A 26,868-nucleotide genomic window follows, 5' to 3' on the forward strand; every position below is an offset into this window, starting at 1 on the left:
TACTTACTAGTTGTCTCAGGGGTAATTTGTTGGGGGGCATGTTGGGGGCATGTCTGTGCATGTTGATCAAACCTCAAAGAATCCAACACATTTTGAATCCACAGTAATTGTTAGTGATAACAAAAGCATGATGTAATTTGATATGACTTCATTATATTCCGCTTGTAGCTCACTGAAACAGATGAAAAATTCTATTGAAAGCTGGGGATCTACAATGTGAATCCCACAAGCTGTGCATATATACATACATACATGCTTACAAATTAATTTGAAGTTTCTATGCATGGTCTTCTTTTGCAATAAATAAATGAAAATAAAGATTTAAATAATAAAAATTGCCATGTTCGTCTCTTCTTGACATCAAAACATACAAAAAAAACGTGTGCAGTCAAATCTGTCAGTACAGAATATAAACTGAATGTAACTCATTGCATAATTAATTGGATAAATACATTATTATTACTAGTAGTTTAGTTGAAGTTAATTATTCATTTTTTATGCTGCTAACCATTTCCTAGTCAAGCTTGAAGGCCACTTCAAAAAGCAATTAATCTTGATTAACTCCACAACATGGTGATGAATCATTTTAATTGCTTGACAGCCCTAACCATTACATTTGACCAGTTTAACTAAGTGAAATGCTTAACTTCTAAAAGACTAACCTTGGCCACTTATCCCAAAGGTTTTTCCTTTGCATGAACCAAGAGCCCTTTTTTTATCCTACCTGTGTAGAATCTCACTTAAGCTACAGCTGTAAGGAAGTTAGACTTCGGCCCGATCCCATTTCACCCTTTGCCCATACCACTCAGCCCTAACTTAGCCCTCCATTTTGCGTGTTCACGTCTAGGGTTAGGGTGTCCCATAGAGGGGTAGGGTGAAGTGTTAGGGCTTTTTCAGAGACTCACTCCAAACGGAGGGTTATGAGGAAAATAAAGAAAAAAACGGTTGCTGAACTTTTCCCTTCTCTGTTATATTGATTTGCTCATTAGGCCGCTGGACATGGACTTCAGCAAAACCGCTTTGCAACAATGTTTTCTGTAAAAGGGTTGCACAAATAGATCTTCACCAAATTGCATTCCCTCTTAATGCAAGAACATGTAAGTATGCCTGGCTCATCCACTTGAAAGGGTACATCTAGCACTGCTTTGGAGAGACAGCACTTATGAATCAGAGCACAAACAAGCAATTTCACGTCATCTCAGTGAAGTCCACAGAGACCTGTGATTAATTCTACAAAGTAAATTCTCATTGAAAGTCATGCAGTGAGACACGGAATTAAAACTGCAGAAGCACTAAGGGCTCTTCCCTTTCTCATGGCTCTTCAATCTAAATGCTAATTTGAACTGATGTATTCTTTTATGTTTATCCTTGTCTGAATGCTTTCACTTACATATGTTCCCAGAACAGAAATAAATACCTGGTTGGAAACATAAATGTAAAGTAAATGATTAAACTGTGTTTGGAAAACATTTTTGGGGGAGGGCTGCAAGTAGTAGAGATTCAGAAAAAAGAAGGTTTATTCCACAGGAGTAATATGTGGGTCATTCTGCCTACTCCATGTCTAAAAGATGTCCCAGCATCCCTTCTAGTTAGGGAGTTCAGCTACTTTAACATGAACACATTGCTGACATAAGCATAACACACAACCACTAAACACTAAAGAAAAATACTGCCAACAGAACGGGACACTCTGGAGAATCCAAACACAAACCACAGGTTTGCCAAGCATCACCTACAAGGGTATAAAGATCCCCAATACAATACAATACAATACAATACAATACAATACAATACATCGTCTGGCACTAGGTGGTTTATTGCTCTTCATTAACCAGAATTTTAATTTGGCTTCAGCAATACAAATTTAGAAACCATGCATAGACTAAAAAATGCTTTTTTTGCCCTTCTATGATGTTTGTGGTATCAAATGAGTCAAGAATATTGCTTTTTGGCATAGAAAACAAATTATACCACACATATATACACTCACCAGCCACTTTATTAGGAACTTGCATGTTAATACAAATAGCTAATCAGCCCATCACATGGCCACAACTCAATGCATTTAGGCATGTAGAGGTGGTAAAGACAACTTGCTGAAGTGCAGACCGAGCATCAGAATAGGGAAGAAAGGTGATTTAAGTGACTTTGATTGTGGCATGGTTGATGGTGCCAGACGGGCTTGTCTGAGTATTTCAGAAACTGCTGATCTACTGGGATTTTCACACATATCCATCTCTAGGGTTTACAGAGAACGGTCAGAAAAAGAGAAAATATCCAGTGAGTGGCAGTTGTGTGGATGAAAATGCCTTGTTGATATGAGGTCAGACGAGAACAGCCAGACTGGTTCGAGATGATAGAAAGGCAACAGTAACTCAAATAACCAACCAAAATCTCTGAGGAATGTTTCCATTTCTCTGAGAAATGTTGAAAGTATGCCAGAATTAAGGCAGTTCTAAATGCAAAAGGGGGTCCGACCTAATAAAGTGGCCAGTGAGTGTATAGCATATATAGCAATTATTACTCCAAAACATCTTTTTATTTATTTTTATACTATTTTCATGTTTTCATGTGCACACACACACAATTAAGGATTAATCCTAGCTTGAGTATGTAAACCTGGCTTAACAGCGAATGTGAACCATTCCACAAAAAAAAAAAAAAAAAAAGTTTTTGTGGGGGTGGAGGGGGCGTTTCAGGTCTAGTGTGCACTCCGCTTAAGAAAGCAGTAGGAGAACTGAAAATATGGATCATCACACAAACTGAAAACTAATCACTAGCAATTGATCAATAAATAATCAATTAAAGTGGATTTAAATCAAAACTACCATATTTGTGAGCAGAAAAAACTGGCCAACATCAGGGGATCATCGCACTAATGCTCCTGTAACTTAATGGAATCAAGTTCCAGCATCTAATTGTAAAGCCTTCACTGCAGCACAGGGGCACAAACTCCCTATGAAGACCCTTGATTTCAGAAGAAACTCTGGACAAACAGGTACACTATATTTCCAAAAGTATTCATTTATCTGGCTTCACACACACATGAATTTGAGTGAAATCCCATTCTTAATCCATAGGATTTAATATGATGTTGGCTGACCCTTTGCAGCTATAACAGCTTCAACTCTTCTGGACAGTGTCTGCTCTAATTCATCCCTAAGGTGTTCTACTGGTTTGAGGTCAGGACTCTATGCAGGCCAGTCAAGTTCTTCCATACCAAACTCACTCATCCATGTCTTTATGGACCTTGCTTTGTGCACTGGTGCACAGTCATGTTGGAACAGGTAGGGGCCACGCCCAAACTGTTCCCACATAGTTGGGGGCACAAAATTTTCCAGAATCTCTTGGTCTGCTGAAGGATCAAGAGTTCCTTTCACTGGAACTAAGGGACCAAGCCCGACTCCTGAAAAACCACCCCACACCATAATCCCCCCTCCACCAAACTTTACACGTGGCACAATGCTGTCAGACAAGACAATATTTATCACGGTACCACACTGAAATTCACTGAGCTCCTGAGAGCTACCCATTCTTTCACTAATGTTTGTAGAAGCAGTCTGCATGCCTAGGTACTTGGTATTATACATCTGTGGCCATGGAAGTGATTGGAACACCTGAATACAATGATTTGGATGGGTGAGAACACTTTTGGCAACATAGTACATCTTAAATGCTTTCAGACATTTAGGGAACTTAATTTACTCAGGTACACATACAGTAAACACATAGTTGGGTATAACCCTACAGGCATAGATACTAAAGTATCTATGTTCTGCTGAACAGGTGTTTTCAAACGTTTGACCCACTTCTGTGGCTCCCAAAAAAGTCTTGCTTCTGAACAGGTAAGCTGAATATGAGGGAGTATGTTTAACCCTTTATACTCTACACCAAAATCAGGAACTGAGGGCTGAAATCCTGCAGTTTGGTGATTTCTCTGCTCTAGCACATCACCTTAATGTGACAGTTAACTGATGAGTTGAATTAGTTGTGCTTGAGCAGGGTAAATGAATAAATAAACTGCAGGATTCTGTCCCTCCAGGACTTTGTCTACACCCACATTTCAGTTCTTCATTCTTGTAACTTAACTGATTAGTATATTGTAGTAAATTCTTATGGTTTATGAATAATATTATGCACATAAAAAGCTTGCAAAAAAAGTCTGTACTTTAATCCTTAGAAGTCAGTTATCACTGACAACAAAAGCCAGGTGTGATTAATGATTTACTATTTTGCATTCATAACGTATTAAAACAAATGTTTCAGACTATATTTTCAATTCAACCCACATCACATTTGTATTAAGTTAAAAAGGAGACATTCATGATTTGTTGTGTAGGGATGTCTGACACGTTAATTCCTTTTCTTTTCCCCCAATACAGGAGACACAAGATCATACATGTGAATTTGATACTGTACATGCTAGAAAAAGATTTCAATGGCCCTGTTTAACACAATCCACGATGCTCCTAAATAATTTGACCATGAACATAAAAACCCCTGCTGTACAGCTCTCAGAACTGGGGAAAAAAGGCTTGGTTACCTTCTTCTGACAAAGCTAAAGTTAGCACCGTATGCGATGGCTTCTTACCCAGAATTTTCTGTTTCACCTTAAACGGTGCAGCAATCAGTGTGGTGCCAGTCTGGCACCTGAGCAAAATACAAATAAGAAGCAAATCTTTGTCTACTTTAGATGGTTGATTTGCCAAAATGGTTGAAATGGTGAGCAGAGAAGCCTTAGCCAGAAGGAGCAACATAAACTCTTAACGAGTACATTAACGACCTGCAACGAGTAGTATGTTGAACGCTGACGGTTTACGGGTGTGAAGACTCCGCACCAGTATTGCAGAAGCATCAAATACCTGAGCTAATATCTGACCTGTGCCAACTCATTTGTGCAAACATCTACGTCTCAGATAGTGGAGAATGAAGAACATGCAGCAGCTACTTCTCCACACAGGATTCTAACAGTGGCCAAGGGCCGAGTGTAAACGGGCCAAACAAGTATCTCTAATAGCTAGTCAGCTGAAGAAACTCTTGAAATCCACAGTTTGTCAAATTGTTAGAAAATGAAAATCATCAAAAATGCAACATTTACATTAGTTTTCTTACTCTTTATTTAAAACATTGTATAACGATGTAAAAACGGAAATACGTCATTGTGAAATCTGCAGTCTTTTTTGGAAAACCATTGTTCTGCCTGCGCTCAGAGCTGTCAAAACAATGTATAACAATGTATGTTATGAATTGTACACTGGGAGTATAATAAGTAATTGTTAGATAGGCCAACTAAAAATTAAGTATGCATAGTGGCTGATCAGTATCACTTATCATGGGGCGACACTGACAGCAAACATCCACAAAATTGTTAAAACGATTTATCTGAGACATGGGTGTGCAAAACGATAGAGAAATGTAATAGACAGGAAAAATTAAAATAACTTCATTAGCTTATGAAAATAAGCATTAGCTCCACAGGAAGCAAAGTTCTACATAGTGTTAGTTTAGTTGTATATTTAGTTCATATTTAGTAAAAGCACAGGCCACATTTTATTTCTTTTCCCTAAATAAATTCAGAAAATGAACAGTAAATGTACATTAAAATGTGCAAAAGTGTGTTTGCTGTAAGAGGATGCACAACTTATTTTCACTTATTAAAAAAGACGTTTGACCAGGGATTCCCAAATTATTACTCTGGCATATGGACTCAATGTACGCACTCATAAAACGTGCATAAATCAATCAGCCAATCAGAACAAGTTTGTTATATAATTGCTATTCTGATGGGTCGTATCCTACAATTTTTGCTTTGTTAGGTTAACCTATTGCTAGCTGGTTATTGGTCAAAATTTTAGAAGAATAATATGATGGAATTTATAATCTCTCTTTAGGCGTGGTGTATGGCTGTATTGCTGAGTGGACACGAATACCTATGTGTAGTCGCTACCCTGTGCTCTGCGACAGCTGCTCTCCCTGTAGTGGTCAGCAAGTCATAGTGCTTCTTCTGCTTGCCCTGTTTATCAGTGTAAACACCAGACGGGCCAGAACTGAACTGGGGCCAGAAGCACGGCCTGACTGCTTCCTCAGCAAGCGACAAGGGAAACAAAATCAATTAGCAGCCACAGCGAGAGGAAAAGCAAGTACCCCTGAATAAGGCAGGTTGCGCTCCTTCTGCTATTTGTGCTCCCGCACAACTATATGAAGTGCATGATGGTACCGCCACTCACTCACCTCCCTTTTGGTCCAAACTGAAGCTCAAATGGAGTGCAAGTTGCAAAAGTACTCGAGAGCTCTCGATCAGCATGGCTTCTTTATGAGGTATGACTATCCCTATAGTGCACTTCAAATGCATCAGCGTGTTTGGCCTGATGTATTGGGATGGCATGATTGTGCTGCAGAAGGGGCTCTGCTGAAACACAGGGGCTCTTGAGATGGCCATGCGACAGGCAGTGAAAGCGAATGGCAGGTATTAGTGAGGGAGTAGAGTGCCACTAAAGCATTATCATTCAGTGTTTCTGAAAGCGAGCGCAACATTCATCAAAGCCCACTGGATGCACTCATATGATGTGTCCTCTCAACAACTTTGATTACTTTCCCTGCACTTTCATTTTCAGGTGTCTCATGCATTACACACACACACAGTACTGTGTATGTCAAACACTTGCGCACATTTTTAAAACCCATTTGTCTAGGCAATAAGTGTTGTTGCTTGTACCATATATTTTTAGAAAAGAAAGACATACATAATGGAATAGATATCTAAGCTAGTTTGGTTGCAGATTTCTCTCCACCTCCAACATTGCATAAGATTTGTTACAGTCCAGCTGTAAACCTGAATAAAGCACTGATGACCCAAACTAGCTAACGGATAATAACTACAGGTAATTCTGGGTTTACTTGAGGAGAGGTTTGGAAATGGTTGATTGAACACATGGACATTTGTAAAATCACTATTCATTGAAATGTCGTTTTCATTCATTGTTAAATGTGTGTTTAAGTAAATAAAAACTTTCAGTTGCCTAAATATTTTGCAAAGCTCTGAAAGTAATAGGGATTTATACATACTTCTGCCTCTTTCCCCCACCCCCAACAGAGTACTTTAATACTAAGCATCAGCTAAGAGTCCAATTTAAATTATTTTCATTAATACAATCACACAATTTAGATAACACATGCTAATCTGCTCATTAACTTCTTTGCTTAATTTCATGTGAGAGTAACAATGTCTGATCTTCTCATATCAGTGCAACACACACGCTACCACCACATCAGAGTCACTGCAGTGCTGAGAATGATCCACCAGCCAGATAATACCACTTTTGGTGGCCCTGTGTGGCTCCTGACCATTAACAAACAGGGTTAAAAGGGGACAAAGTATGCAGAGAACCAGATGGACTACAGTCTGTTATTGTAAAACTACAGTGCACATATATGGTAAGTGAAGCCAACAAAGGGTGTAGAAACAAGATGTGCTTAATGAAGCGGTTATATTTATTATACATACATACATACATACATACATACATACAGGTCAGTTAATAATAATATAAAATTAATATAACTTTTTATTGTGAATGTTACCACTTTACATTGCTCCATCATGCAAAGTCTGCTCCTTTCAATCATTTTTAAATATGCTGATGATGTTAATGATGGTTTTAAAGCAGAAGGGGTGTGGTACAGCCAGTAAGGCAAAAATGTTTCTGCATTGCCTTTTTTTGGCCCAATGCAAGAGAGTACATGCATGGCGCTTGCAATAAACAGCAGAAAACACACTCAAATCATAATAGCTCACATTCTACATGCAGCTAGTTAAAGCAGAATTTTAAACAAAGGTTGCAGTCATAACACCAGCATTGACATTTTCATTTTCCACTTTAAAAAGTCCCACTTTAAAAATGGATAGACCGTTTTCTTACAACAAAGTACTGTAATTGCAATTATAATGGTCTACTCCCATAACATAATAGAAGGAGTCTGGATAGCAGATCCTTAAAATAGAGATTTTTTGTTGAATTGACTGAGTTCCAAATACTAGTCAGCATTCAATCCAACGCACAACTGAACCTATAAGAATGACTGATGCTGCATTGTACTGATCTTTGTAGCGCAGCTCATAAGCCACACCTGCAAAAGCTCATATTGACAAATTCAGTGCCTCGAGGTCACTGCTCACAATGACTTTGAAAAGGACTCTTTAGTAAAAAGTCAGACTCCATTAAACCAAACTTAAGCGAGAGGAGTGGACTGCACAGCCACCACAAAGCCTGCTGTGAAAACTGGGTTCCCCCATTTCTGCTTACAGTGCACAAAACCTGTCTCCTCTATGATCTATTGCTTGGGAGAAGGACCAAGCTTGCCCATTCATTTTGCTCTCAACCTGTTCCACAAAACATTCATAAAATATAGGTTAGAAATGAGACACTAAATATAGGCTTTCGTATAGCCCCTAAATGACCATCAACACTGAGACCAGAGTACCATTGTTGACTTGAGCTCGCCTCAGTAGCTGATGTCATTAAGTGTTCTGGACATTTTAAAATTGGATAAATCTATCGACACTATCCTACCAAAGGCTTGCAACTGTAACATTTAGTTTTTATTTTACACCATTTCAAAATACAAGCTTTTGAATACTTTGCATACAATTGTTATATTAATGTATATTAAAACTAAATATTTCTTCGTTCTCATACAAAGTTACCATTTTGGAGATAATGTTTTGTTAAAACAATGATGACTTAAAAACAGTTAACATTAAAATGTTACACCACTACCACCACCTCCTCCTCACCATCACCACCATCACCAACAAGAAAGTCTCCTAAATATACACAGGTCTTAAATAAAATCTTAAATGCAAACATCTTGAAGCTCTTACTCTTCAAACAGTAGTACTTTGACTCTTAAAGGAAGGATAAAGCTTCTCAAAGTCACTCTGTATGAAGTGACTGATACAGGCACTTAAGCACAGTAAAAGGTACCGAATAAGATCTTAAAGTGCAAATCTCTGAAACCTCTGGAGTGAGTGGAGTCACGCTTATATGAAGTTAAGTACAGGTGAATAACACTTCATTTCACAGCCTGCTGACCAGGCATCATTTTTCTTGATGGATTTGCATAAAAATCAGCAGCACATCACTAATGGGTCAATGCTGGAAAGCTCTCCCCTTCCCCACCCAAAGTGATTGTACTAAAGACGTATCTGTGACGGTGCCGACATAACAGTGCAACTTGAAACAGTTTTTTTTTTCCTGAGAGCATAGAGAAGAATGTTCATAAAAAGAATGGACATGTGAAGTAGACATCAAAGAAGAATAAAGTGGCTCTTCAAGGCAGAGTTATCTGGAATTGGCACAGTTATTTCAATATGACTGCCAAATAGAGCACCTGCCAGAGCACCTGTCTCAGAACTTCAAAGAACTTTATATCTCTACTGTACCACTGAATAACACTGCAGCATTCACATGTATCAAAAGAAACCAAAACGTAGAGTTTGAAAGTTTTCAAGGTGCTCCTTGTGGGCAAAATAAGTGCCCTGTGCAGGCACGGATTTAAGTTGTAGAAAAGCTTCTAAAATTCTACAGCATTTTGAAATGACCAGTCAATTTAAAATGTTATTCAAACAGCAAGACGCCACACACACACATTAAAAGCCACACCATGTCTTACTGAAGGCACTGTGTATGTAATACATAATGTCAGAACAAAGGAACCAGCTTAACTGCCATTCTTTATAATTCTTCTCACTCCAAGTTAAGCGACAATCTTCAAATCACTTACCTCTCCTTTTTCTCTTTTGTTTTGGCTGGAGGGAGAAAATGACCATTAGCGCGCCCATGTTGCCCCTTCACTTCTTTATCTGCTCTGCTCAGTGGTCCGCAAGTCCTGTTGAGGTATCTTTTGCTTCAGAGAACCCTGGCACCTTCCTTACGACAAGAGTGACCAAGTCTTCTCCGTTAGCTCTACTCCTTTTCTCCTTGTTCAAACTTTGACAAAATGATGAATGAATGTTTTCCTCTCATGGAATGCTCCTTTAACTTTGGCTCACTTGAGGAACTAGATAAATGAAGCTGTGTGCGCTTTCTGTTAGCGCTGACTGTTGCACGCTGTTTTTGCAAGTGTGGGAGAGAAAGGAAGCAGAGCAGGAGGAGGAGGAGGAGGAGGAGGAGGAGGAGGAGGAGGGGGAGAGAAAGGGACAGTGGAGAGCGGCTACCCACAAAAGCACAAGCAGCATTCAAACTGTCCGCTACTGGTTATTAAACCAAGTGCGTGGCAGATAATAGCTGATAATAAATACTGCTGCAACAAGAGCACCATTTCAAATCAAGAACAGTAATCATGTAAAAGCAAGGCTAGTCTACATTATTTAAAATTCATAAGCAATTCCTCAACCTGAGAGCTTTAAAGCACAGAGAGCCGGATCACCTAAATGAGCGCTATTCAACATCTGACAGCCTTCATTTGCAATTCTGCTCAGCTATTTCTCCTGATAGAAACGTCAGAAGGCTGCATTAAAGAGACGGCAGGACAACCAAAAAATTGCAAGGATCCCCACGAGTTACAATAACCTAACAGACAACTAACCACACAGCTTATTAATCAAAAGTTGCGAAACTTGGTTTGCAAACAGCTTTTCTTTCTAATCATAAAAGCCTTAATGGTCCAGTAACTGCAATTACAAGGTAGTATGTATAACTTTAGACAGGTTCAAAGATGCCATGCTTTACATTTCCTCACTTTAAGTGTGACCGTGTGGAAATGCAATGACATTGAAATGGGGGAAAAAAACATTTATAAATAAAGAGCTGAGACTACAAACTCATTTGTCTTTTTTTGTTACATATTTGCACAAGTCTTCTGTGAGCCATTATCTGAAACAGTGCTGCTATCTTAACTGACAAAATGACAAACGAACCGCAGTGAGAATCCTTGAGAGTCACTGTAAGTGTGTCATGCAGGTGCTAGCTGCCACACAAGCAAAATTCTAGAAGTGTGGCAGTGTTTATTTCTTTTAGTTTACACATTCATCATTCAGGTATGGGAAAAAAGGGCATAACAGCCAAATATATATAAATGCTTTAATACTACAGGAAGAAATGTAAAAATATCAAAGAAATACAAACATGGAGAGCTCTACTGATAGGGCACTAAAAACACTGAAGGCTCCATTGAGTGGGGTTTAAAAGCTGAAAAACAAAAATCCATGGTTCTCTGCTTTGAGTTTAAGAGCCTTTACTGTATCATGGCTTTGGACAAAATCTCTACACATTCCAGTGTGAACCTTTATCAAGAAGAGTGATTGAGCATGAGCCTTAATCTCCTTGATGAGGGTTCACACAGAAATGCGTTGAGAGATTGTGTCCACAGCAATCACACAATAAAGACTCAAACTGAATGAAGAGAACTGATTTTATCATTACATTTTAAATCATACAGCTGGAATGAAAAATTGAAAAGACTACATGAAAAACTGAAGGAAGGTACACTATATTGCCAAACGTATTCGCTTGTCTGCCATCACACACACATGAACTTGAGTGACATCCCATTCTTAACCCATAGGTTTTAAGATTATGTCCTGACCTCAAGCAGACAGCCTTCCCACCATCCATGTCTTTATGGACCTTGCTTTGTGCAGTGGTGCGCAGTCATGTTGGAACAGGAAGGGGCCGTCCCCAAACTGTTCCCACAAAGTTGGGAGCATGAAATTGTCCAAAATCTCTTGGTCTGCTGAAGAATTAAGGAGTTCCTTTCACTGGAACTAAGGGGCCAAGCCCAACTCCTGAAAAACCACCCCACACCATAATCCCCCCTCCACCAAACTTTACATTTGGTATAATGTGGTCAGACAAGGCAACCACCAAACCCAGACTCGTCCAATACATTGACAGAAGAAGAAGCGCGATTCGCCACTCCAGAGAACACGTCTCCACTGCTTCTAGAGTCCAGTGGTGGCACTTTACACCACTGCAAATCAACACTTTGCTTTGTGCTTAGTGATGTAAGACTTGGACGCAGCTGCTCGGCCATTCCATAAAGCTCTCTATGCTGATCTTGAGCTAATCTGAAAGCCACATTAAGTTTGGAGGTCTGTAGTGATTGACTCCACAGAAAGTTGGCGACCTCTCTGCACTATGTGCCTCAGTATCCGTTGACCCTGCTCTGTCATTTTACATGGCCTACCACTTCGTGGCTGAGTTGCTGTCGTTCCCAATTGCTTCCAGTTTGTTATAATACCACTGACAGTTGACTGTGGAATATTTAGTAGCGAGGAAATTTCACGACTGTCACACAGGTGACATCCTATCATAGTACCATACTGGAATTTACTGAACTGAGAGGGACCCCTCCTTTCATAAATGTTTGTAGAAGCAGTCTGCATGCCTAGGTGCTTGGTTTTACACATCTTTGGCCATAGAAGTGACAAACACTGGAATACAATGATTTGGATGGGTGACTGAATACTTTTGATTTTTTTTTTTTTGGGGGGGGGGGGGGGCTTCGTACTGTTGTCAGGCAAAAAATAGAAATACCCATTAAGAAGTGTTAACATGCAGAAATTGATGACAGAGCACCACCAGTAATCATCTCAGAACATAACCAAAAATGTGACAGTCTGAGCCAGTGGGGAGTGATCTCATGAGAAGCATCCCATGAAACAAAATGAAATGAATGTCTTCATCCTGCTTTCTGTCCAGCCCTTTCTTGAGTAAGCTACTGAGATTTACAAGGCAGGGATTTACACCTGTGAAGCAAGTCTGGAAAGCAACAGTAGTTTCAAGGCTGAAATACACGTGTCCAAGACAAATGTCTGCTCAAAAATTATTGTTCCAAAGCCAACTCTGAAGCTTATGAACTCAATTATGGTTCATTCATAATTCATAGCTGAAAGGTCACCAAAATCCTAGTTTGCCTTCTACTCTCTGGGTAGTCTTATATACACACACAGCTACTACATTCAATTACATTTAGCAGTGTTTGGGCAGAGCAGGGATTTCTGACTTGTTAATACAAGTTAATAACCATAAAAAGTGAAAAATAATTGTAAATAGTTCAGAAGTGATATTTGTCTTTGCCACTGACTGGATCTACTTCTGACTAGGGGAAGTATAAGCAACAGCCTAAATAGCATGAAAGTATAAGTCTCAGGCTTAAATAAATACTTTTTGTTCATACATTTAATTCCTAAATCTAAAACTAAATATTTAATTCCTCTTAACATGTAGTATAAGTTGCATAGGTGTCAACACATCCATAAACCTTTATAAAATATGGTTTTGAAGCAGTTTTGAAAGTATATGGTCACATTAGACAGACATGTGGAAACCTAGTCTAATACAGATTCACCATAAACTCTGGCCAATAATTCTGCTGTACCCAGATTTTTTTCTTGTTTTTTTATATGATAAGACTGTGGGTGGTGGGCTGAGAGCATAGACACATTCATGTATATGAAATTCTTTTCTTGCATGCATGAACAAAACATCACCTCACCTGAGAAATGGGCCAAAACATCAAAGTGCCACTTGATCGATAAGTGTTGTGCTGTAATAATCAGATCATTGTTCAATCTAACAGCAGAAAATAAAAGAAAAGTTGCATGTCTAGAGTGGAACTTACTTAAAAATGCAACAGCAAAGACACTTTTCCTCCACAGCATCAATCTTGCAGATGACGCATCGGAAGATTTTTTTGTTCTGTTAGATAACAGCCTGGCTCTGCTCTCTCTGACCGCCTTTGTATGTACGCATGTGTGTTTAACTATGTTTAGCTGTTTAATTCTCATTCTGTATAATTAGATTGATTATCATAGGACTATTTCACAGGTTAGAAAATCTAAAATGGATAAATCGCTGCTATTGCTACTGATTTTAATGACAGAAACTGATTAATTCATACAGTTTGAAGACTGTCTAGATCTAGATCTTAACACCTATAAGGTTGTACAGTTTTAAAATATCTAATCCTCTTCAGTGATGTCAACATTTGATCAGACTACTGCAGGCTGATGAAACTGGAAATGTATGGACTGCCTTGTGCTGCTTTATTGCTCAATTCAATTTTCAGGCAGTAGCGTGAACAAGGAATGGAGAACATGACAAGCCAGCCCACACTTTCCCATAATTTTCAAATGCTAGCACTTGTACTTATATTGTGGCATATTGGTGAGGAAAATATATCCCTTACTTCTATGTCAGTCCTTTATATCTATTCACTAATTTCTCTTTTTATGGGAGCGCTGGATAGTAGTAATTTCATTATAGGTGTTTGGATTTGGTGTTACACCTCTTACTTTCAAATTGTACATTTTATTTTAATATAAAAGGAAGAGAAGAATAAAGCCCAACAAACACCCATTCCATTGCTGGATGTACCAAGATCTACCACTACTGTTCTATATGGAGTTTTTTATTTTTAATCCATATTCAAGTTGGCTTCCGGCAGTCACTTCTACTTGAGTCATTATTTCATCAAGGTAACAATACTTGTACTTGGTTTTAGGCCATTCCACCCACATCTGCTCACACGTCATACAGTCTCTCACATCTCTACAGCACCCACTCAGAATTACTTCAATACATCTCTGCTTTTTTGAATCAAACACTTCCTTAGTTCTGGCACCGTCAGAAAGAGTTGGTTATACTAGGTTAATCCTAAATAAAAGGCTGGATTTACATCTCAAATCCTATTTATTTTCCACTGTAAATGATAAATACAGGCATATGTTCTCCATTTTGCTCCAGGCTGAAGTTATTTTGCCACCTATGGATAAAGGAGCAACTAAAGATAAAATATGTAGGCATGGCTCTAAATAATTTTACAGCACAAATATGCTGGTTGCATTGAAATACTTCACATTAGGCAAAAAACAATTATGATCATTTAATAAAGCCAATGGAATTATTCCTATGGTAATTATAGGTAGTCAAGAGGCACAGTGAGAACAGATGATTAATTAAGACCAGTATGGCAAATTGGATGAAGAAGCCCACCACGGAAAGATGTCTCCCACTTTTTTTTCCCCTGATCAAATGAGGTCACATCTAATCTCAACACATTTACTGAATGGCTGTGGTCCAGTTCATTTAGAAGTTTCATCTGCATGACTGCACTCCTGCGATTCATTACCTAGAAAAAGTTTTGGGGTCAGCTGATCTCATTTTTGCCACTGGATAAAAGTTTGAACACCACTGGTCAAATGACATTTTTGTAGATGTGTTATATTTCAGTCTATATATGTTGCCTTTGGGTCAAATTCTACAGAACAACATTGACTGCCATAGTTATACAGATGATACACAGTTCTATCTGGTTCTCACACCAGATGATTACAGCTCGATAGACTCACTGTTTCATTGTTTAGAGGTGCCAAAATGTCCTTCAGTTAAATGAGGATAAAACAGATATGATAAGTGTTTGGCAGCAAAGAGAATTAGTTTCAGTGAACATCATGATTCTCAAGCTCTAAAAACCAAAGACCAAGTCTGAAATCTTTGAGTTTTAATGCACTCACCTTCACTAGCCATATTAAAGCAATTAACAAACCAGCCTTCTATTATCTGAAAAACACAACCACAATATAGTGCTTAGTTTTCCAGCAAGACTTTCATGCTTTTATCTTGAGTAGGGTGGACTATTGCAATGGACTCTTAACTGGACTCCCCAAAAAGACCAATAACAGTGACAGCTCATTCAGAACGCTCCTGCTAGAGTTTTAACAAGTTTACATCACTCCAGCTCTAAAATCTTTACGCTGACTTCCATTTAGTCAGAGTAGATTTTAAAGTGCTGCTACTAGTCTATAAATAACTGAATGGTTTAGGCAGATCAGGGCAGTTGTAGGCTGGAGGTTAGGGGACCAGCCTTGTGATCCCCTGAGCCGACAGTGCGTGACTGAGGTGCCCTTGAGCAAGGCATCTAACCCCCAACATCTTCCCGGGAACTGCAGATAGTAGAGCCCACCACTCTGGGGAAGTGTGCTCACTCCCCCCCCTAGTGTGTGTGTTCATTAGTGTGTATGTGGTGTTTCACTCCACGGATGGTTTAGATTTCAGGTTAAATTTCCCCATTGTGGGACTAATAAGAGAGTCTTTTACTCTTAATTACTACGTCTTTTATATGTTTAAAGAATATAAACTGAATAAGTTTCTTAGATCTATGGACTAAGGTCAGATAATAAAGCCCAGAGTCCAAAGTAAACATGGTGAAGCAGCATTTAGCCGTTATGCAGGATACAACTGCAACGGACTGTTGGAAGATCTTAAATGTGCACCAAATGTAGCAATTTTTAAATCCAGATTAAAAGCATCTCTCTTTTCATGTGCCTCTTATTGAGCCTTATAACTTGTGCTTAAGCTTTGCTTTAATTCCCTTTTATGTTTAACCCTATTTTTTTACCCTATATTTTATAAGCTTATTTAAAAACATGTACATTGTTTTAACTCAGTTTTTATGCCACATGCTTTTTATGCCTTTTAGATCTGGATGTAATAATTAATGATTTTATTTTTCTGTGATTGTGTAAAGCAATCTGAATGACTGCTGTGTATGAAAAGAGCTATACAAATAAACATACCTTGCATGCCAGTTAGAGCAATAGAATTACACAACATTATCAGCCATCTTGCTGGAGATCATTCTATAAATCCTAGATGAGTAACAGATGCAAGATACACCAGGGGGACTTTGTACACCACAGGGGGCAAGATGCCACTTATGATTTTAATTCTGTCATATCAAACAAAACTGGCTAGTGCTCCATCTTATTTCTCCTAACTGTACACATTTTTGCATCATCATCCTACACATGCTAAGCCCATGTACAGTTTAGCTTCAGAGTAAAGAACCATTGCTCTGGTGGACAGATGGAGATTTCACCCATTTACCTCCACATGGTGGCTTTGTGGGAGAAAATACTAACACTAATAGCACCACTTAATGGAAAAATCTGAACAGCAAGTGACAATTCTTGGAGTCACCACTCAGGGGCAGTATGAGACAAGGTTTTTAATGCTTCAGAAGCTCTGCTTCTCATTTCTTTAAGCACAATCTAGAGCCTCGCCACTCTTCTACAGCCCCTTTGCCATAATACAGCATAATAAGTGAGAAAAACACAGGACAAACTAAACTCCATTAAGATCAAAGCACTGCTTCTAAATCGTTGGTGACATGGTGGCACAGGTAGATTCACACTCAATCCATCTTTCAGATAGTAACATTATAACAAAGCCTTCAGACCGGCTGAAATTAAAGTACAACAGAGAACTGTGACATCCGGAGGCTAACAGAACAAGTTATTTCAACTGAAACATTCAAAGTTTCTGCTAAAATGTCTCTGTCTAAAAAGTGTTCTGCCCCAGACACTGCAGAGGACTTTGAAACTCTTCTGCAAAGGACTCTGGTAATGATCCCCAGGTCCATGTGATTAAAAGTACCCATGCTGTTAGATCTCAGAAAGCAATTCTTCTGCTTTACATTGAAGTCAGAGGTCCTTGGACAGTGTCTATCCCAAATCTTTAAGCTTTTCCTCATTAAGAATTATGTTACTCAAGAATTAATTTAATTCATACTGAATCTACCAAGTTTCCCTCTCTATGGTAGCTCAGTTTTGGTATTTTGGAATAACAATTTCATGTGGAGTCTACAATTCTGAAAAGTTTTCTTTTAAAAAAAAAAAAAAAAGAAAACTGTCCAGAACTTAAAACGCTATATTTTGCTCTTTAGTCAGCTATGCCTTAATATTAAGTGCAACGCAGTTTGAAATGCTCTCTCTTATAAAACACTAATATTTTAAATACAAATGAACATTAGTACAAATTCAATACAAAAAATTATTAGAATTTCTTGTTCACCATCCGCTGGTTCCTCTACCAGTCATATCATAGATTAGACAGATTCCATCAGCAATATAGCTCAAAAAATTGACAGACAAAATCAGTAATGGACAAAAAACAGTTGACAAATTGTTGATTTTTTGGTTACGTTTTCGAAGTGATGTCCAACCTCGAAGGGGTTAATGACTTAACAGTCATTGACAGAAGAGGGCAGCAGTTCACTAACAGTGGCATACCTATGCGAGCACCCAGCCTAGGGGCATGAAGTAAAAAGTAGTCACATACAACATATGCAATCTGACTTGGTAAGTCAATATAGGGTTCCACAAGGAGAGTTGGGAAAAGGCAAGCTAAACCGAAAGGCTTGCTGCACAGATAAATAGCTTTAAATATTCTCTCGGGTGTCTTTTGCACAGTACTCCAGGAAAGGTCTGTCCAAATGTGACATGCTGCTTTGTGTCAACAGCCACACGATTAAAGCATCAACAGGGCCAATTAATCTACAGCATGTGTAGATCTAGGCTAAGGAAAGGACACCTCTAACATTAGCACCAGTGCTAACATTAGCTTTGCCTGCCAACTGGGCCAAGCAGTAGGTGCCAAGGACAGGTAGTCAGTGGTATGCAGTCTAATGAGCATAATCACCTGCTGTTTCTAAACACGGCCAAGTTAAGACAATGACCTTAATGAGTACACAGAGCAGAGGCAGTGAATCACATTGAAATAAATTTTTACAAGACATTTGTTTGGGTTTACAATTTTTTCTTCATGGACTGAGGAGTAATTTGAGAGAAGAGCAAGGTTGGCAGGACTAAACCATGTCAGGCTGTTTCTGCCCACAGGGTGCTGAGACTACAGGGACAGGTGTGTGTGTGTGTGTGCGCAAAAATTTGCAGAAAAAGAGACACATTAGCTTTCACATCCTCGCTGTCCAAAAGGAAAAAAATTATCTCCAAAATGGCAACTTCACAGAAGTTGTCCTTTTAATGTAAGGGGATTTTTTTTTTGTTCAAATAATTTTGGACTATTTTTTATTGGTTCATTCATTACATTTTGACAACCTGAAGGACAACTGCCGAGTTTGAATGGTATGGAAAACTAAAACGCAGATACGCATTTTTTTTCCCCATTTCGGACAGCGGTAATCTGCTAGATGTTAGGAGCGTGCAATGTAATATGACATTCAATCGAATCATATCACAACATGCTCTTCTGAGAGTATCCTGGATATCACCAGCCATTAAAGAGCACAACTGCAATTTGTTACAAAGATCACAATCATTTTTGCCATTTTTTTATATACTTTTATCCAAAACTACATTTACATTTGAACTATGAAAACGGTGGACATTAGGTAATATCCCAGTAAGATAATATAATTGTTTTTAACATTTGCAGTGAGCATCTAAAAATTACATGGCATCTGTCCTGTGTGTTATTCACTATATAGCAAAGATCTTGCACAACCCTGTCGGTGCAACTGGTTTGATGATATGCAAGTGGAAAGTTTATGGAGCCACAACTAATCATCGAAGAAAGTGAAGTTACACAGGGAACAATAATGAACTGCACTGCAATCATTTTTGTTCCAACACACTACGCAAAACTGCTCTGTTAAAAAAATCTGCACTCAGATGCACGTCTACAATCTGCACACAAGTGTTTAGACAAATCAGAACTCTTCTGTTTTCTGGTCAAATAAAACAAAACAAACTCTTTAGTAATAATTCAGCTCATCATGTTTGGAAAAAGAAGAGTTGCATGTATGGTTGCAAGAACAAACACAGTGAAGTACGGAGGTGGGTGCGTCATGACTTGTGCTGGTTTCTCTGCAAATGGTACTGTTAAATTATATATGTCATCCAAAGAAACATGAATGAGTGATGTCCTGAGACACAGTCGAGGAGAATTTCATTTCAATAGCCAAGAAACTGAGTCTGTGGACAAGATGAACATTTAAACAATGACAATTACGACAATGACCCCAAACATAAAGCCAAAATAACAAGACCGGTTTCTACAAAAAGTGAGGCTTGCACATCCTCATCAATCTCCTAACTTAAATCCCATCGAAAATGTATTAAGGCTTTTGAATTTGTGGGTTTTCAAAGAGGAATGGGCCAAAGCTGAACGAACTACAATGCTGCAAAAAAGCTTCTACTTACCATAGACGTCTCAAACCTGTAATTACCATCAATGGCTTTGCAACAAAGCCTTAATGTAATTAATTTGCAATATCTCTGAGATTTTAATGTGTAATGACTGCTGTGCAGTGTATGTATTAGTATTCCATTTGTAAATTTATTCTGTTAAATTAATTCTCAAATAAACTCATTCAGCCAGCAAAATCAAGTAATACAGTTCATTGATGTCTGTTTTTCTTAACCAACGTGACTAGAGCGGCATCCATTTGGAATATCAGCAGGCAACCGTCAACTTCAGTGATCCACACACCTCCTCCTAGCACCACCACAGGGACCACTGTAGGGCCTCAGTGTGCAGGTGCACAGCCAGCTGTACATGCCAACCTACTGCTGAGGCTGAACCACAGAGTTGTGGTGGAGTTCATGGGCAAGCAATTCATCTCTGCCTGACAGAATAAGAGGAAGAAGCAAAAGATACTTGAAGTTTTAGATAAACAAGAACATCAATTACATAAATAAATAAAGCTGTCTTGACTGCTTCTTTACAAACATTCCATAACACATATAAACTGCCCTAAATTCAGACGTAGTTGTTACTGTGGGAAATCATAAGCCATGAACTGCTTCAAAAGCATTAAAACAAATAGTTTCCTTAAATTATATTTCTAAGCAGAGTGAGGAAAATGTTATGCCTTGTGGCTACATGGCTCTTGCACAGCTGAGTATATTCATAATTACGTTCTTTGCTAAGGCTACAAGAATTAAATTACCCAACAAACAGCCAATTTTACATTATTGCACATCATGGAGAACTTTGCTCTAAACAATAAATCTCTGTTCCCATAGGCTGCCTTTATACACTCAGACATCATCTTAGAATCTCTACCAGCTTTCATCCAGTGCACATTCAGAATGTTGGGCTTTTCACCCCAAAACGTTTACTTGCAGAACACAATGCATTTGCCTTTCATGTGACTTACGAGTTTTCAAGTATATAAGAAAGCTCCTTTAAATGGTTTTATCTTGATAAAGATATTGTTTGGTATTCCCCCAGCTACATACAGTGAACGGAAAAGCTTTGAAGGAGATAAATCTGTTTAAACAATTGACGCAAAACAAAGTCACACTTCAGTTCTCCAGAGTTTTTAATGCTTTTATGTATAAACAAACATGAACACAGTTGTTAAGTGCTTCATAAACTGCCCAGAAGAAAAAAAAAAGTATACTTCTTAAATGGGGAATATTACAGAAAACCACATTTTCCTCACTTTTTTTGGTTAAATAAAGAGTTTGAGTCATTTATCAAGTTACATTTTTAAAGACAAAAATAATTTTATGACAAATCAAATTATTACATTCTAAACCAAGCACCACCCTAAGTTCCTCAGCACATCAATGTTGTAAATTCAAGCTCCAGTTGCGGTTAAAAAAAATGAAACGAGGGGGGCATTTAAAAGTGAGATTCTGTCCAGGTCCATTGTTTGCTGACAATTATTACTGTTTTCAAGTTTGCAGTGCTTGTTTTCTTCACTTTTGCACATCTCAACTGCATAAATTTATCTGTCATGTCTTCTTTGGGTCCACCTGCTGTACCAGTATGCTTTAGCCTAGGAACATTAGGCTTAGCTTTTAAAGTATGTTGTGTTTTTCCTTATCTACGTACATTTCAGATGTCTTAATTTTATCATAGTTATGTCATCTTTATTGGGCAAGGATGCCTGCGCTGGGCGGACACGTTTTATAGAGAAGGGTGCCGCAGCATTAAGTGCGTTTCTGTGAATCTGCCATGGTGGTTCACTGATATGATTTTGTACTGCCACTGAGCAGAAGTGTTGGAATAGATAGGTTGATGACTGCACTGCTGTCAGGAATAGGCTATAACCTCACGTTGTACCAAGTTTGTCTACTCCACAGACCTACACAAAAATTGTATTTATGCTGTTATGACCCGGTCTAGGTCAACTATTAAGTTCAAGACTGTATTATGTAACCAAGATGAAAACAGTAGATTTACACACCGGCAACAACCTCAGGAATGGCCTAGGCCAAAGCAACAAACAAACCCACACTAACTTTACAACACAAACTACCTTCCCTACATACAAACAAAAAGAAAAGACAGTGTTTAAACCTACCTCCCTTACTACCCAAAGACACAGAAAAACCCGTTCCCAAACAAAACGGCAGCCACTCCCTACAGCCGGTTCACATAGACTATTTACAAACATACAAGATACATACAGCATTTAGGGTGAGACTAAATCGTAGTCAAAACAAGCAGGGTCGGTAACAAGCAGAGCAGGGAATGGTAGCAAAATACACACAAAAGCAAGCGACACAATGAGGAAGTCTCCTCAAGTCTCAGCCATCTTGGGCCTCTTTAAGCAGGTGGGATCTGCAGCAGGGTCTGGTAGGAAAGGGTGTAGTTACGGGGGCAGATGAAACCATGGAATGGATCAGCAGCAGGGTCCGGTAGTGGAAAGGGTGAAGTCATGGGATGGAATCTGTAATGAGTGCAGAAAAAAAAACACAAACCACGCAACACCACAAGGCATAAAACTGCCTACACCACTTGTATGTTATCACTGTTAAAGGTTTCAAAACGTACTCCACTCTATAGAAGCCATTTATGGAAACTATGCCGCAAAAATGCCCTGAGTGAATTATTTTGGTGATGTCACACAAACATTTACATGTGTGTTCATTCTGCCATATGTAATATAGCCCCAGCCATTCTCATTAAATTTATAATAAGTGTTTCAGCCTTGACTTTTTTGAATGAGGCACAATACAAGGCAGGCAATCAAAATAGAAGTAATTTATATATACAGTATAGATCAGGCACAATGCATAAACCTATATAAACATTAAGTGGACACAAAACATACAAATGTATGAAAAGCCCTTTCAGCCCCTTAAACAAAATAACTAGCATACTGTTGGCTCTGTTTGAAATGCTTTGACGCTGCATTGAGCTGCTAGCAAGCAAAGAGGAGTGAAAGAAGATGGATGAGGACCCTTTGCTGTGAAAATGCATTCCACTCCAAACATGATCAGAGCACTTAAAAAAAAAAAAACAAAAGTGTTAAACCCAGCTAACATTGCACCAGTCATGCTTCCAGAACTTAAACTCTAAGCTTAATCTTAAAGAACTTTATAACCCTCTGACATCTTAAAAATTTGACAACTTAAAATTCCACCCAAACTATAGAAACTCTGCTTTCCAACAACAGGCCACATATACTGTGTGACTTATTTCCCTGTGAAATACAAGGACAGATCTATACTACAACTGCAGAGTCAGTGTATACAGACTAAAGTTCACCTGCCATTTTTTTACGACTCCATATCTGTAGCAATACACATCACCAATAAGATCAGGAACTGAAAACATTCGCTGACCGTGCTGAGGAAAATGGTCAAGGATTTGTACATATACACAGTAAAGTCATTAAGAGACCTCCATACACACATACATTTATAAAACAAGTACACTGCTCAGATAAAAATGTTTCAGTAAAAATGTACAATGTACATTTTTTGGCTTTGTATTTTAACATTTAATATTTGCATTTAACAATTGGTAACACTGAAAGGTTGAGTGTGCTGAAGCAGATGATACAAAATGTATGGTCGCATAACTACTTTACATTTAAAAATAAGATGCATCAGGGCAGGTTTATCATTAATTCAAAAACGTTTATAAATGTCAACCTGTTTGCTCAGCTATGCAGACACAAAAAACAGTTTGCTTTACGTTTTGTAATTTATACACAATCCCATCATATTCACATCCCATTACCAATCTTTAAGACAAAAAAAATTAATTCAACTAAATCTAAATTGCATTTGCACTGGCTACTGTCAATAATCTGACCAGCAAATCACATGGTGATCAACGGTAATCAAGGTCTCTGCCCCATCAAGGCCTTCAACCAGTCAAGATGGACTGACACCGAAAACCAAGGTGTTGAAAGCTTCAATAAAAGACTAAGCACTTCCTAACTATCAGCCATCACTCAGACACATGGTTGGGTATATCAGGTACATCAGCCCCAATTTCACTGTTAGTCCAGGTTTAGTTCTGACAGGCTGGGCTCCTTACCTATTTATATCCTGGCCTACTCAGGTGCACAAGGGAAACCCTTTCCCTCAGAGAAGACAAACTGTAACCAATATGTCAGCATGTCTCTCAACCCTGTAACTGAGCACTTAGCATGCTCCTGCGGCTTCTTCAATGTCAGGGCTACAGCAAAGAGTCACACATACCACTCTTCTAGAAACATTTAGCAGCTACAGAAATTAAATGCATACTAAGAACTGGTACACTAAAACTACTACTTACAAATGCCTGATGACATCAAAAGGAGCCTTACAGTCCTGCAAACAACCAGATAAAAAAAAAAAGCTGATTTATTATGTAGGAATGGAAGGATCAATCGCCTGTCGATAGGAATCAGCTGCTTTTTGGGTAAAATACACAACCAAGGATCTCCCGATATTCCTTATCCTTACTTGGCCGATAGCAAGAGGCAACTTTTTTCGTCGCACAAGATATGTATACGCTAAATTTCTCTACATGTGCTGAAAAGAACAAACCGTCAGTCTAGCAGTTTGTTGTTCCAATATCTGATTTACACCAAGCCAAATGTTATCTGCAAAGCATAAAAAACTAATGCAATTCATGAAGGATTCAAAGCAACCACAATTTTCATTTTCAACACCATTAACCAGAAACAACACTTTACAGTGCATCATCCAGCTGACTGTAGTATCAGAAGCTAGCAGTACTAGCAAACATGGAATATGGCATCAACAATAAGCTAACAAACTGTGGAGATGGCGACTGGATTTCTCATCTAAATTTACTGCACAGTTAAGTGTCACATAAACCCGTCCTGACCCCGAATAGAATCTGCATCGGCCGATCATGCTGAGGGACGATCACAAACGATATTGATCCACCACAGGAACAGGAACTATATTAATGAAGGACACTAACACTGTTGTGCTGTTACACAATTTAGCACCCAGCACTACCTTACTTGTAATGTGATTACACTAACAACATTGTCTGATCTTAAAACACATAGGATACATCTCATATTGATTTTCCCACTACTTAAGATTCATCCATCTATTTTCTAAGCCGCTTCTCCGTCAGGGTCACGGGGGGGTGCTGGAGCCTATCACAGCAGTCTTCGGGTGGAAGGCAGGATACACCCTGGACAGGTCGCCAGTCCATCGCAGGGCAGACAGACAGACACAGACAGTCACTCACACACTCACACCTAGGGGTAATTTAGCATGTCCAATTGGCCTGACTGCATGTCTTTGGACTGTGGGAGGAAACCGGAGAACCCGGAGGAAACCCACGCAGACACGGGGAGAACATGCAAACTCCACACAGAGAGGACCCTGGTCGCCCGGCTGGGGAATCGAACCTAGGCCCTCCTTGCTGTGAGGCGACAGCGCTACCCACCATGCCACAGTGCCACCCTAATTAAGATTCAGTCTGATAATAATAATTAATTAACCAATAATCTATTGTAGTAGAACTAATATTAAATTTACATCTAGATCTCTATCAAAACAAAAAGGCTACATGTTCAAGCCTTTTTAAATGTTTTGAAAACTCTCCTTTGTCCTGCTCTGCCTGGTCAAACTCCCACTGTAGCAGATCTCTGTATCAGGTGGTCAGTTTACCGTTTCATCAGAATGCAGCCAAATGCACTTCTGAGGACTCCAGGCCAAGGACAGCACACGGTTGAAAAACACTGCACTTATCGCTCATGAATCACTGCAATATACTCATAAAATAAACAAACAAATGTGTAATTTCATCATACTGACTTCTGACACCATTGTGATGAACATACCAATAAAAACAAATTGACCTGGAATAATCTTTACTTTAGCGAAGTTAAGACAGTCTTTTTTTCTTTTCTTCATTTTATATGAGATATGAGATTTTATTACAACAGTGAAGTTTACACATTCATTTTAGGTAATATTGCCGTCTTGTATACCTCATCAATCATCCAGAGAGACCAGAGTCGGCAGTTTTGTCAAAATATATGCATTAGAGCAGTTTCTTTGCAAAACTTTCACTGATTTGTACTTCCATAATATGTTCTTCTATAATCCAATATCTCTTTCGATCTGTTTTCACCACTCCCTGCTATTCCCCATTTCTCCCTTCTGTCCTTTCCTGCCTGTCCTTGTTACTAGTATTCCATACTCTCAAAGAACAATTACATTTCTTATGCCTATATGTTTTTCCTGCACCTTGCATGTCCCAGCATTTCTTTAACCCCTTAACACCAGGGCAAAACAGGCCATTTCTGCCTTTAAATCTACTCTGTTCTCATGTATGTAAAGACGATGATCTAACAAAGCCAAATAAAAAGATACATTTTTATTCTGTTTGTTTCACAAACTACCATTTTGAGTAAACAACTATGACATGACTAACTTTAGAATATAAGCTTGAACTTCTTAACCGCAAAGTGGTAACGATATGATCTCTGCAGCCTAACAGCGGTAAAAGGGAAAACGGCTACTGCCTACAAGCTCACGGTCAGAAAGTGAGAAGCCTCATTTAATAAATACATTACGGCAGGTTTTAAAATGTTCATCAAGCTCAGAGACAACAGTAATCATGAAAGCTCCATGTTGCAATCTACTTTTGCCATGTAATTGCTTTTCTCTGAAAAGTAGCTTTCATGTTGCTAAGCTAGATTTGCTACAGTTTTAGGTAGCTTGCTCAAAAATGATAAGCACTTAGCGATCAGAATTACATCTGTCATGTGCATACACTGCATCCAACAATAAAGGCATCATTCCTATATAAAGAGCATTATTCCAAAATGGTTTGTATCCATTTG

General features: G+C 38.7%; 1 protein-coding gene across 7 annotated transcripts in view; it reads right to left on the bottom strand.

Moving 5' to 3' along the window:
• Positions 1–26,868, bottom strand: part of kcnip4 (Kv channel interacting protein 4) — a 211,250-nt gene that overhangs the window by 92,862 nt on the left and 91,520 nt on the right. Inside the window, exon 1 of one of the 7 annotated variants that reach the window (XM_037534771.1) lies at positions 9,784–10,139. The exons of the other annotated variants lie outside the window; for them this stretch is intronic. Coding sequence (XP_037390668.1) covers positions 9,784–9,841 — 58 coding nt within the window. The 5' untranslated portion in view covers positions 9,842–10,139. Of the gene's footprint in view, positions 1–9,783; positions 10,140–26,868 lie in introns of those variants that run through there. 7 annotated transcript variants of the gene reach the window in all.

Source organism: Pygocentrus nattereri, chromosome 2 (genome assembly GCF_015220715.1).
Source record: "Pygocentrus nattereri isolate fPygNat1 chromosome 2, fPygNat1.pri, whole genome shotgun sequence".
Classification (NCBI taxonomy): Eukaryota; Metazoa; Chordata; class Actinopteri; order Characiformes; family Serrasalmidae; genus Pygocentrus; species Pygocentrus nattereri.